This window comes from Rhea americana, unplaced genomic scaffold, assembly GCF_003343005.1.
Source record: "Rhea americana isolate MKP2758 unplaced genomic scaffold, rheAme1 scaffold_338, whole genome shotgun sequence".
Lineage (NCBI taxonomy): Eukaryota > Metazoa > Chordata > Aves > Rheiformes > Rheidae > Rhea > Rhea americana.
This window is the reverse complement of record NW_028186466.1, coordinates 617,094-629,926: the sequence shown is the minus strand read 5'-3', so window position 1 is coordinate 629,926 and position 12,833 is coordinate 617,094. Positions and strand designations below refer to the sequence as shown.

General features: G+C 42.8%; 1 protein-coding gene across 1 annotated transcript in view; it reads left to right on the top strand.

The window, feature by feature from the left end:
* Positions 1-8,796, top strand: part of ARHGEF5 (Rho guanine nucleotide exchange factor 5) — a 36,665-nt gene extending 27,869 nt beyond the window's left edge. Inside the window, exons 8-15 of the mRNA XM_085311285.1 lie at positions 1,138-1,267; positions 2,157-2,231; positions 4,718-4,807; positions 5,148-5,302; positions 6,826-6,987; positions 7,380-7,450; positions 7,782-7,886; positions 8,127-8,796. Of these exons, the coding sequence (XP_085167411.1) occupies positions 1,138-1,267; positions 2,157-2,231; positions 4,718-4,807; positions 5,148-5,302; positions 6,826-6,987; positions 7,380-7,450; positions 7,782-7,886; positions 8,127-8,281 (943 nt within the window). The 3' untranslated portion in view covers positions 8,282-8,796. The remainder of the gene's footprint in view (positions 1-1,137; positions 1,268-2,156; positions 2,232-4,717; positions 4,808-5,147; positions 5,303-6,825; positions 6,988-7,379; positions 7,451-7,781; positions 7,887-8,126) is intronic.
* Positions 8,797-12,833: the final 4,037 nt, after the last annotated feature.

Below are 12,833 nucleotides of genomic sequence, written 5' to 3'. Positions count from 1 at the left end.
ATGACTCTCCTGGACAGTGGTTTTCACTCTGTGATCTTAAGACTACTAAGACCATGAAAAAAAATAATTAAAAGTACACACGTTGCCACTAGACTTAAATTAGCTATCCGAAGCCTTTAAAATGGATCCTAGCGCCAGAGAACACATTTGGTCTTCCTTGCTTTAGATGATGGAGTAAGCATTTCTTGTCTTCCTCTTCCATGCCCAGTGGCACAACTAAACATTGCTCAGGCATGGGCCCATACTGGAACAAGGTTTTCCGAGTACTTCTGCACTGTTTCCCTCCATAACAATGCAATTCCAATGAAGCTGTATTGATTGCAGGAAATCTGTTCCAGGACACTTCACAACAGGCTGTTCAAGCACTGTCTGTGGGTGCTGCAGACTGGCAGAGACCTTGTCTTACAACTGATTCCCCTCAGGCAAGGCTCAGTTCAATATGGAAAGGACCTCCAGGATACTGTCCAGGGCAATGCGGGCCCGATAGCTGCTTGTGAGGCACTTCTGCTGGGCCTAAAACCTTCCTCCCCATATCTTCAAGGAGATTGGCTATTCTGGTAGAAGATGCTACTCACATACTATTAACCTTGTATCTACTATATATCTTCCATACTACTGCCCAACACACAAAACTGGATGGCAGTGGCTATGCCTAAGAGGGTTAGAGACAATGTAAGGGGGAAGGCAGCCCCTCCCAGAAGCAGCAACCTTCTGCTCATAAACAGAGCAGCGTCAGGTCTGCTGCTGCCCTTGTCAAGAAAGGGGAGGCAGCTGTTTCTAAACCCTAGATAAAGCTGCTGGAGCTGGACCACTCAGTGTAAGGAAACACCAACCACCACTGTTTCTGTGAAAGATGCCTTTTGGTAGAGGGAAGTGCAAAACAGATGTTACTTCTGGCCTTTATTCCAGAGGACTCTGCCCCAAAGAAGAAAGATACAATTATAGCTGTACTGTCTTTCTTCTGTATCCGTTAGAAACCCATACTTCCTTGTCCTCAAAAGAGTGTCTCAGTTTCTTGACTTCTCTTGCCTCACAGACAAAACCTGACCCTAGGACCCCCCTCCCCTACTTCTGTGTTAGGAAGAGTATTCATTTGTTCTGATGCCCAGGTATCTTCTCTCTTTACCACCCCCACAGAAATGGAAATGCAGGGTTCCAGCAAGTCCTAGAGAGACTGGAAAGTGATCCAGTATGCCAGCGCCTCTCACTTAAATCCTTCCTCATTCTCCCTTTCCAGCGCATCACTCGACTCAAACTCCTCCTACAGGTAACTGTACTGCTTCTCTGCTTTCCTACAACTTCTCTTAAGCTACCCTTCGGGTCTGGAAGCCATATAAATATGAGCCAGCTCAAAGCACTGTGAGAAGAGACTGCATATAGGCTTCAGCATTGCATTTGTGATACATCTGGCTAGATGCTATAAAGCCACTCCACTGTGGCTTTGCAAAAACAAACCTATTTAGCAGCATACAAATGTCTGCTGTGCATTAGAGGAGCACCATGAATTGGTTATGATAGCCCCTATGAACCAGTGCAATTTGTATGACTGCTAGGACTCTATTGCAACATTATTTCAGTTATATTCCAATAAATAATTTAGTCTTCTCAGAACACGTTGCTTTCAATTTTATTGAACTAATTTGGCATTCTGCTAGGAGAACAATATAACTATTCCTTTGGTTCCTTTCTGTAGGGCAGCATGCCTCTACTCTCTGCCCGCAATATTGAGTAACAGGAGCCTTCCTGATAAGCGACTAGCAGGTCCCCCAAAAGACAGTTCTGAGCTCTGTGAAATTCTTCTTTTTGATTATTCATGACTTTTTTGGAACAGTGGAAAAGGGGTATCAAGCAAAGAGAAGTTCTGCTCTTAAGTCTGTTTTATGCTTGGATTAGCAGTTGCTTCCCCATGCCATGTATCTTGTTGTACATGGCAGTTAAGTCTATGAGGATTTTCAGGGATGCCCCATTCAATACAGCTTGTCAGATACATTCTGCATCTGCTAGATTTTGGTTTTGTTATCCCCATATCTCATCACTTACTACTGCTTTAGCCTTCCTATAGGCTGGCATCTTGGTGTCTCTTGTCTTCCCCTCCTAGACACATGCATCTAGCTTTCCCTGTCTGCCTTATGAAAAACATATGCATTCTACTGCAGAATATTCTGAAGAGAACCCGGCCTGGATCTGAGGAGGAAGTGCAAGCAACACAAGCTTACGATGCACTTGAAAAGGTAAGGCTATTGATCCATTCTCATGTGCCTGTGTCATCGATCCTCACCCTTGTGAGCCTTTGTTGTTGATTCTCACCAGTAACAAATCAGTGTGTTCATGTGACTCTCCTGTATGTGCATTGGTAGCTGTCAGCAGAAAACACTAAAGGAGGTGTCAGCTGGGATGCAACTAAATGTTGTACCACTGATATCAAACTACTTTTTCCAGGACTTGCTAACTCTCTTCAGTCTCCTAATCACCGTTCCTCCTTCATGGTCCTAGAATCATAGAATCGGTAAGGTTGGAAGGGACCTCCGGAGATCATCTAGTCCAACCCCCCTGCTCAGCAGGGTCACTTAGAGCATGGGTCCTTACCCTTGTTTTTAATTAACTATCACTCTCTACCACCCCAAAAAACTCTTGCTTAAAAAAAAAAGTAGGGCAAGACACCATTCTGTCCATTGCATTCCTTCCCCTAGCCTATTTATTAAGGTGACAAGATTATGTAAGGCAACAAGCAGGATTGCAACCCTGGACTTCAGGAGAGCAGATTTTGGGTTCTTCAGAGACCTACTTGGAGGAATCTCATGGGTCAAGGCCCTAGAAGGAAGGGGGGTCCAGGAGAGCTGGCTAGTATTCAAACATCACTTCCTCCAAGCTCAAAAGCGGTGCATCCCAACGAGAAAGAAGCCCATCAAAGGGGGCAGGAGACCTGCATGGGTGAGCAAGGAGCTCCTGGCTAAATTCAGACAGAAGAAGAAAGTACATAGAATGTTATAGAGGGAACAGGCTGCTTGGGAGGATTACAGGAATGCTGTCAGAGTATGCAGAGATGCGACGAGGAAGGCTAAGGCCCAGTTGGAATTGAGTCTGGCAAGGGATGTCAAGGACAATAGGAAGGGCTTCTTCAAATACATCAAATACATCTTGCTTCAAAACAGCAAGAGGAGGACTGGGGAAAATGTGGGCCCACTACTGAATGGGTTGGGGGGCTCTGCTGACAAAGGCTACAGAGAAGGCAGAATTACTGAATGCCTCCTTTGCTTCAGTCTTCACTGCTAAGGGCAGCCCTCAAGAATCCCAGAGCCTCGAGGCAAGATTTTCCTTTGGTGGAGGAGAATAGGAGTAGAAATCTTCTGGGCAAACTTGACATCCACAAATCCATGGGCCTGGATGGAATGCACCCGCAAGTACTGAGGGAGCTGGCAGATGTTGTTGGCAGGCCACTCTCCATCATCTTTGAAAGGTGCTGGAGGACTAGAGAGGTGCCTGAGGACTGGAAGAAAGCCAGTGTCACTCCGGTCTTCAAAAAGGGCAAGAAGGAGGACCCAGGCAACTCTAGGCCAGTCAGCCTCACCTCCATCCCCAGAAAGGTGATGGAACAGCTCCTCCTGGATGTCATCTCCAGACATATGGAGGAAAAGAAATTGAACCACAGGAAGTTCCGCCTGAATGTGAGGGGGGAATTTCTTCATTGTGAGAGTAACAGATCCCTGCAACAGGTTGCCCAGAGAGGTTGCAGAGTGTCCTTCTCTAGAGATATTTAAAGCGTGCCTGGATGAAATCCTGTCTAACATGTTCTAGGTGACCCTGCTTGAGCAGAGAGGTTGGACTAGATGATCTCCAGAGGTCCCTTCCAACCTTACTGATTCTATGATTCAAATTTGTCAAGAGACAACTTGTTATCCAGAATTAGTACAGCAGCATAAAGCAAACTTGTTCCAGCTAGCTTGTTTTCCATCTAGATATCATTTGACCTTCTTGGTGTGTCACTCTCCTTCTTACAATCCCTCCCCTATTCTCTGCTGCAAAGCTGTCGATCAATTTAACATGATATATACCTCCTTAAAACTCCCACAGCTGCATGTGCCTGCTGTACAGCTCCCATAACATTGCAGTCTGAGACAGGTGGGTAAGATGTCACACATTGAATCCATAGGCTCCAGCTGTGTTCAAGCCAGCTGTATCTCCAGGACTTGTTTTGTTTTCCTTTCTTTCCCTCCTTTTGGGTATGCATATCATGTATATGTTATACTGTTATACAGCTGCCCTATATCACCTCAGTCAGCTACTTATGCAACTTAAAGACTTAAGTACCTTTGCTTCATTTCAGAGGTACTACAGAATCTGGATTGTGGAAAACTGGGGGCTAACATTTATCTGATCAGCCTTCTGTGTGTTGACGGTGCAGTTTGTAGTAAGAGCTGCTTCCAAATGACCAGCAGTTCAACCTCTGTCACCTGAAATGAGAAGTCTCTATCCTTCCCAAAGTTAAAACAATACTTTAGAGAGTTCATCTGAAGAACATAGTCCTTAAGACAGACAGACAATCTCTGTGGGTATGGAGAAGCCTAGTATGCTCTCTTGCAAAAAGTACTTCTTTGCAGATGAGGATACTCAAGAGATTGTGCCACTTGCACTGACTTTTCAGGGCCCGCTAGTAGCRGTACTGATTCCACCAAGCAGTTCTACTCCCACCTCATTGATCGTTCCCTCTCCTCTGCAGCTCATCAAGGATTGCAATGAAAATGTCCAGCGCATGAAGAGCACTGAAGAGCTGATCTACCTCAGCCAGAAGATTGAATTTGAGTGCAAGGTGAGCTTGTCTGTTCCCTGGACCTTGCTCTAGACTGTCATAGCTTAATGCTTTTTATCTCTTCCCTTACAAAGTCAAGTGTCCTCCTTTCTGTTCTCCTTCTCAAGCACATACAGAACTGAGAAGCCAGGGTATCATACACAAGTAAGCTCCTCATCAACACTTTCCTTGTCCAATCATTTGTGTTGGCTTTAAGCTGAAGACTCCTTCCATGACTTGCTACTGTCTAGCTGGAGAGATGAAAGCATTCTTCCTCTAGTGAAAGAGGCAAATGCAAATCCAAAACGAATGCTGGTTTCATGGTGTACTCTCAACATAAACATTCATTTCTGTCTTKCAGATATTCCCACTCATCTCACAGTCAAGGCGCCTTGTGAAGTGCGGTGAATTGACAGCACTGGACTTCAACACCTTGAGTCCAAAATGGAAAGTCACCACCCGCCCCATCTACCTACATCTCTTCAATGACTGCCTGCTCTTGTCCCGGCCAAAGGAGTGAGTGCTCCAACACAATTCTTGCTAATCCTTTAAAAATCTGGACTGTTTTGGTGAGAGTCCTTTCCCTCTGCCTGCCAACAAGTGGCAGTATTTGCCAAGTTACTCTCCTAATCCTACATTACATGAGTATTATGAAAGGATGTGGAACCTGCTAATCTCTCTTAATTACCACATATAATAATGTAATAATATACCTTCCGGTCCTCAGTGCAATGTTTATCCATCTCTATAATGTGAAACAATTTAATGATAAGAATTTATTCTAATTTTACTAAGTGGTAAATAATTTCTTCTTTAAAGACAGTATGAAGAGCAGTGAATATGCAAATTACTGGTATGTCACAAGACTGAATGCTTTTTTTTCCCCCCCAAGAAAAAACTGTAAGCTATCAAATAAAATTCTGACAAGACAGAGCTCAGTATTTCCATCCTTTTCATTAAGAAAAATCCCCACTTTTCTCTGGACTTCTAATAAGATTTCCAGCAAGAACAAAGCTTAAGGTGTCTAAAGCAGATGAAGATTCTTCAAAAGCTTCTTGCTTTCTTGACATCAGGAAACTCATAGAATCAGTAAGGTTGGACTAGATGATCTCCAGAGGTCCCTTCCAACTCCCCCCACTCAAACAGGATCACATACAGCATTTTAGGCAGGATTGCATCCAGGCAGGCTTTGAGTATCTCCAGAGAAGGAGACTCTGCAACCTCTCTGGGGAAACCTTCCAGTGCTCTGTCACAGTGAAGAAATTCCCCCTCACATTCAGGTGGAACTTCCTGTGGTTCAATTTCTGCCCATTGCCTCTTGTCCTGTCACATGGGACAACTGAAAAGTTTGTCTCCATCCCCTTGACACCCTCCCTTCAGGTACTTATACACATTGATAAGATCCCCCCCCCTCAGCCTTCTCTTCTCCAGGCTAAACAGGCCCAGCTCTCGCATCTGTTCCTCACAGGGCAGATACTCCACTCCTCTGATCATCTTCGTAGCCCTGCATTGGACTCTCTCCAGTAGCTCCATGTCTCTCTTGTACTGGGGAGCCCAGAACTGGACACAGTACTCAAGATGAGGCCTCACCAGGGCTGGGTAGAGCAACAGGATCACCTCCCTCGACCTGCTGGCAACACTCTTCCTAACGCACCCCACGAGACCATTGGCTTTCTTGGCCACAAGGGCACATTACTGGCTTATAGTCAACCTGTCATCCACCAGCACTCCCAGGACCTTCTCTGCAGAGCTGCTCTCCAGAAGGTCGGCCCCCAGCTTGTACTAATGCACAGGGTTATTTCTCCCTAGGTGCAGGACTCTGCACTTGCCCTTGTTGAACCTCAGGAGGTTCAACCTCTAGTTCCTCCTTTCTGTTCCCCATGCTCTGTGCATTGGTGTACAGGCATTTCAGAGAGGTAGTTGTGCATGCAGGTTTCCCAGGAAGGGTGTAAGGGGGTCCACTGTATAGATGGACTCATTTCTTAACCCTCATCACTTTAAAACTAACAGCTTGTTTTGTACTTTCTTTTTACCTGCAGAGGTGGACGTTTTGTTGTGTTTGACCATGCYGCTTTCTCAGATGTGCGTGGGGAGAAGTGTGAGATGAAACTGCATGGAACAAACAAAAACGTATTCCGTCTCTTTCTACTTCAGAATTACCAGGGCAAGAGAGTGGAGTTTCTATTCCGTACAGAAACACAGTAAGAGCTCAAGATTACCCTCAGTATACCCCAGTCCCACAGCTTCCTACAGCCCGAAGGTGTTGTCTCAACTACCTGAATGCTGAATATCAAATGCAGCTGCTGAGCAGAGAACTCAAGCTCATCCTCCAACTTGCTATAGTGAGCCCCTTGCTCTTCTCTCATTGTGGCTATTCACACTGCACTGCCACATTATATCATAACATTAGCCTTCAAAACCAGGAGTTTTCTGCCTTTTCCCWTCCCCTTTTTTCCATTTCCACTTCCCCTGCTTCAACTGAAGCCCCTCCTTCCTGATCCCTTTTGCAAGCAATCATGCACACATGCATATCCATCATCAGGCTGCTATCCCTCCTGTTGACTTCTGACATCTACATGGTGATGTTTTCCAGAAGTGAGAAGCTGCGGTGGATCTCTGCTTTGGCTCCTCCTCGAGGGGAACTGGACCTCCTGGAATGTCCTGGTGAGACTGTTTGGCTGTCCTACCAATGCAGGTGGGCTGGCTGAGAAAAGCTGGAGTCACTGCAAGGTGGAACATCCAAGAGTGACTACAAGGTGGAACATTTGCCTTTTTGTAAAGAAATAAGCTATTTACGGGCTTTCTCTGTGCCAGCCTCTGCCACTTGTTTTACCTGTTTTTACTCCTCATATTAGGTAGAAAAACAGTGATCTCCCTTCCAGTTCTTTGCTTTTCAGTGCCTGAGTAGTTCCTTATCTCCTTCCTCCTTTGGGCTGATGTACACATTACTGTTGCTTTCCTAGTGCACCATTATTGTCTCTTTCTTCTCCTTTAGATGCACCACAAGTTCAATGCATAAGGACATACAAGGCTCGAGAAAATGATGAGCTGGCTTTGGAGAAAGCAGATATTATCATGGTTATGCAGAGCAGCACTGATGGTGAGCAGAATAAACATAGCTATCTTAAATTAGGGGTAGGGAGTTATTTTGTTAATGCAAAGTTTTGATAATACAATCAAAATTTAGAAAGTCATGCCTGATTCTCTAATGCCTGATACTTWGGTTGGGAGGAAGAGGCCTTGCTCTAGACTTGCTGTTTAGAATGGGCTTATTGGGGGAAAAAAAGGGAAAATTCTTTGACTATTTTCCATCCTGTTGCATTTGTCCCCACACCCACAGGATGGATGGAAGGAGTGAAACTTTCAGACAGGGAGAGAGGCTGGTTCCCCTCAGAACACGTAGAATTGATCTCTAGCAAACATGCACGGCAGAAGAACCTCAAGGAGGAAGAACGCGTGAAGAATGCTAAACAGCAGGTCTTCTGCAATAAATAAGATTCTACTTTGTCTGAATCTGTACAGTCTCCCTGCCATGGACAAACCACCGTTTTCTACTGTGCCTAGGAAGAAACACCTCTGCAAATAGCATAATACAGCACTTGACAGAGCCAGGCGCTTTTGCCAAAGAATGCAGGAATCCAATCAAGAAAAATCATCCACTTCCTTTGTGTCATCATGATTATAGCACCAGAAGAAAAAGGTTGCATGTATTGCTTACTTTGTGGTAGTAGGAAGGGACTTTAATCATACAGAGGTCTGGAATCCAGACTTCTGAATATCTGTTCCTGGTTTTGCTATTGACAAGTTTCAGGATTTTGGGAAAACTGAGGCAGAATTCTGAAGAGACTTGCCCATCTGTGAAATGGGGGTAAACCTCACCTACCTCACTGGATGCTGTGAGGCTAAATTCAGTAGTATTAGTATAATAAGAGCTTCAAGTTCCTGAGAAGAAAACTGCTAAGTGCAAAGCACAATATAGTYAAGAAGCTTTCCATCTGAATATCCTCTTGATATTTTGATAGTTTTGATCTCCAAGGTCTAATTTCCATTGAGGACACTAACTACTGGACAGTAGAAGGTTTTTAAATAGGAATGGTGTTTCATTGTACCTGAATTTAACTCACTCTCAGTATAATGTTAGTCTGTGACAGCATTAGAAAATTCACTTAAGTTTTCAGAAGCTACTCTGATTTTCCCCCACCTTAAGAGGTATCAAGTTGGTGAACTTCACTTTCACAAAGGTCACCTCTCTTCTGAACAAGTGTCCCAGTAAGGCATCTGAACTCACATTTTTTTTTTTTACCCTTCCTCTTACTTAAAGTAGAACAGTCACATCTGACAAAGATTTTTATGACATGTTCGTACATGCCCTTTACCAAATAACCATGACTAAGACATATGCAATAAAGTGGCACTTTCCTGCTTTTCTTAATCTGATAGCTGATGTGGTATTGCATGCACTGTTTTGCACACTTACAGAAAATACGGACAGTTAGCCACTGTAGATAAAGTCAAAATATATACCAAGGATTTTGTTCTTTTGCAGAACTCTTGTTTTAACTCCAGTTTACATGCAGTCCTGCTTTTGTGCAGAACCTGCCTATTTGAGGACATGACTTCAACTGTAAAAATTTGTGTTAAATGTTTGCATTCAGTTACATCAATGCAAGATCAAGTATGAGAATCAATACACCAAAGAAAGCAATGTGTAGTCTTCTTGCCTTTAATATATTTGAAGAATTAGTTATCTTTGTATCTCCAGCTTTCTGTCTGTATAACATTCTGCCTTTAATTCCCATTTACATTGTACCTGGCATAGCTTATTCCAGCCTATTTATATCAATAATTTTAGCTGGATTAAAAACAAACAAAAAAAAACCAAAAAACAAACAAACAAACAAACAAAAAACTTTTAGTTCTAATAAACTCATGCACTTCTCCATTTAAGATATACAACCTTCTGCTTTGCTTGTAGTTTAGATTTTCATTTCAAATACAAGTAATTCACTATTTTCTGGATACATTAGGGTTTCTCTCCCCTCCCCCCATTTAACCCCCTTTTTGAGTGCAAATAGCTATACTGAACAGAAGCAGTGAAGCAAACTTGTTTTACCAGCCATCTCATAAGACTAAGAGCATTATTCTTAGTCTGTGTATGCCCCGATATGACTGCAGGTTCTATACTGGTAGTAGTCATCAGTGTATCAAGGTAAGCTAGCGGCGTGACATACAGAATATGGGAATTGAGTCTGCTATACCAGTAAATCAGGATGTGATGATCTGATAGTCAATGCTCCRGGCTACAATATGGCTATCCTTCTCTTTCCAGGAGAACTGAAACCTATGCCTAACTAAGAGCAAAAACAAAACCTATCCTCAAACCAAAATAAGTGACATGTGAAGTTATAATCCTCAACAAGCTCTGCGAATGTGCCATGTATGTTCATGAGATCTGATCTGTTTCTCTCAAATTGACCTATTGACCTGAATTCATGCAATACATAGAGGTATTCAGGATCATTGATGTCAAAAATGATACAAAACTGGGCAACAGGATCAAACCAGTATGTATTCACGTTAGGTCTTCTCATGCAGGCAGTCTGAGTTATACTATATCCATGCCATAGCCATTTCAGCTTCACCTTTGTCATCTGTATCTGAGGCAGGCCACAGAAACTGCCACTCTAAATCAGAGGCCACCTAGTTAAACATTTTAAAAGTTGAGAACCTACTCTTTGACTCTCAAAAATAAGCCATTAAGTCATTTATTGTCGTCTGTCTTCATTCTATCTTAAGTTCTGCATATGCTTCTTAGAATTCTTGTTGAGATAGAAAACTTTAAGGCCACAATGGTGGCCTTAACAGCTTCCATGCTGTTAAGCTTCAGTGCTTTTATGCTGTGTTTCAAAGATCAACTTTTCCCTGTCACAGGTATGTTATTAGTTTCCTAGTGTCAGGCTTTTATATTTTAGGCACAGTTAAGGACAAGCTTATGCATCAAAGAATAAGTGCTTATACACCGTTTTTCTTTCACTTGCAATATGTGAGATAGCCCACAGATTCTCCATTATCTCTACACAAGACCAATCTTGCTAGATCTAACCCCATCACCAAATTTCATGAACAAATCTGCACTGACTTTAATGCTTTTTGACTTTTGACTAAAAAGTTTCATGCCTTTGACTAAATTTATACAAGCCAAGACAATGTTCATCAGAAACCAGTAAAATTCCTCTAACCATTTCTTAGCACCTACACCTGCACATCAATTAGACAGAACAAAATAGACTGTGGATGAAGTGGATACTTTGTCATAATTATGAGTCAGGTTACATTATATAATGGAGATAACCCGATTTTCCATGGAATTAGTTTTATACAGAGACAGAAGGGTAGATTTTGTCATCCAGATCCCTATACTCTTCTGAGAAGATATGCAAAGAAGGTCCACAGAACAGATCACTATATGGGAAATGGCCTTTTCATGTTCATCAGCAGGAATGAATGTAATTCAGACATCAGCCCTACCTGTTCCTCTACATAATCAGCTTGAGGCAACTATTTGAAAGGTGACAGTGGCTACAAAAAGGAGCCAACTGCATCATAAATAAGAACTTCACAGCAGTATACATTTGAAGAGCCATAAAAACACTTAACAATACTTTTTAATGCTCCCTCCCTTTCCTGGAATGACACCACATATTGCAGTAGTAGCCATTATTTCAAGAAACATCTCCTCACATTTTAGGACATCCATGTGAACCAATGTGATGTCTGGCAAAGTCTAAGAAAAACAGGCTTTTGTTCATATAAACAAATAAAGGAGTCTTAAGAAGCAACCTCTTTCCCCTTTCAGTCATGGCCCTGATGAGCTTTAATAATCTTGACCTGCTTCCTCTACCTCTACCCACACAGCTGCTGTGTATTACTTCATGACCTGCTTTTAAGCTCAGGCCTGGACATCCAGACCCATGTTGCAGGTGTGCCTGTGCCCAGCCCTGTCTCTGTTTCATGCATGGACCTTGGACCTATGCTGCAGTCCTTTGTCTGCAGTACTCTCTGTGGCCCCCAACTCCTACTGCTCCTGACTGGGCCCCCTGGATAGATGCTGGACCTGGGTCACCACCTTTCCTAGTCTGAGACTGTCAGCCAACCCTGTTATCAGTACCCTGCTCTGTCCACCCTGTTTATATATCTAGGACTTCCTCTGGTTGCTGATGGCACTATCAGTGCTTGTGCTGGAGTCACACTGCCTCCTGGCTATTTTGCAAAGCAGCCCCATTTTTGCTGTTCCTTGTCACCCCTGACATGCTATATCCTCAATCAAAATGATACAGAAAAATCACCCCAATAATCCATCCAATAAAGCATTCCTACCAATATCATAAACCTTTCCGTGTTATATAAGCTAATAATGGTCTCTAGGTGAAAGTCATTAGTGATTTGTATTCAATTCTTGATATATTTTACTCAAATGCAGATAAAAATAAAATTCAAGGATGTTCACTAGGGCAGCCAAGATCTGCAAAGAGTAACCATGGAGGAACAAGAAATTAAGACTGGCATCTTACAATCCACTCCCCTCTGGGTGGATCCAGTGTTCACATAGACATTATTTCAAGCCTGCGAGCTTCAAATCCATATATGTGAGTTATCTGACAACAGCAAAGTAGAAGAGGGAAGGTTTACAGCAAATACAGTATTTTAAACTAAAAGTAATGGAAGGAAACTCAGATACATGTGTGAGGGAACAAAAGTACATCAAGATGTACTACTGCCACCCAACTATTAGAAAAAAAATTTTCGCACAAAATTTGGATGTTAATCTTTTATAGTCAGTGAAAAATATATGTATATAACTCTTAAAAGCAAATAAAAATCCACAGTCCCTGGAGATCGTGAATTGATCCCTCCTAAAAGAAAACAAAAATATTCTCTGCACTTCTTACTGCCTTTAGAATGCCAGAAGAAAATGACAAGACCAGAGCTCAGTAAATAACCACAAAATTGCTAGAAGACAGGAGCCCCTAGAGCAGTTAAAACTGTT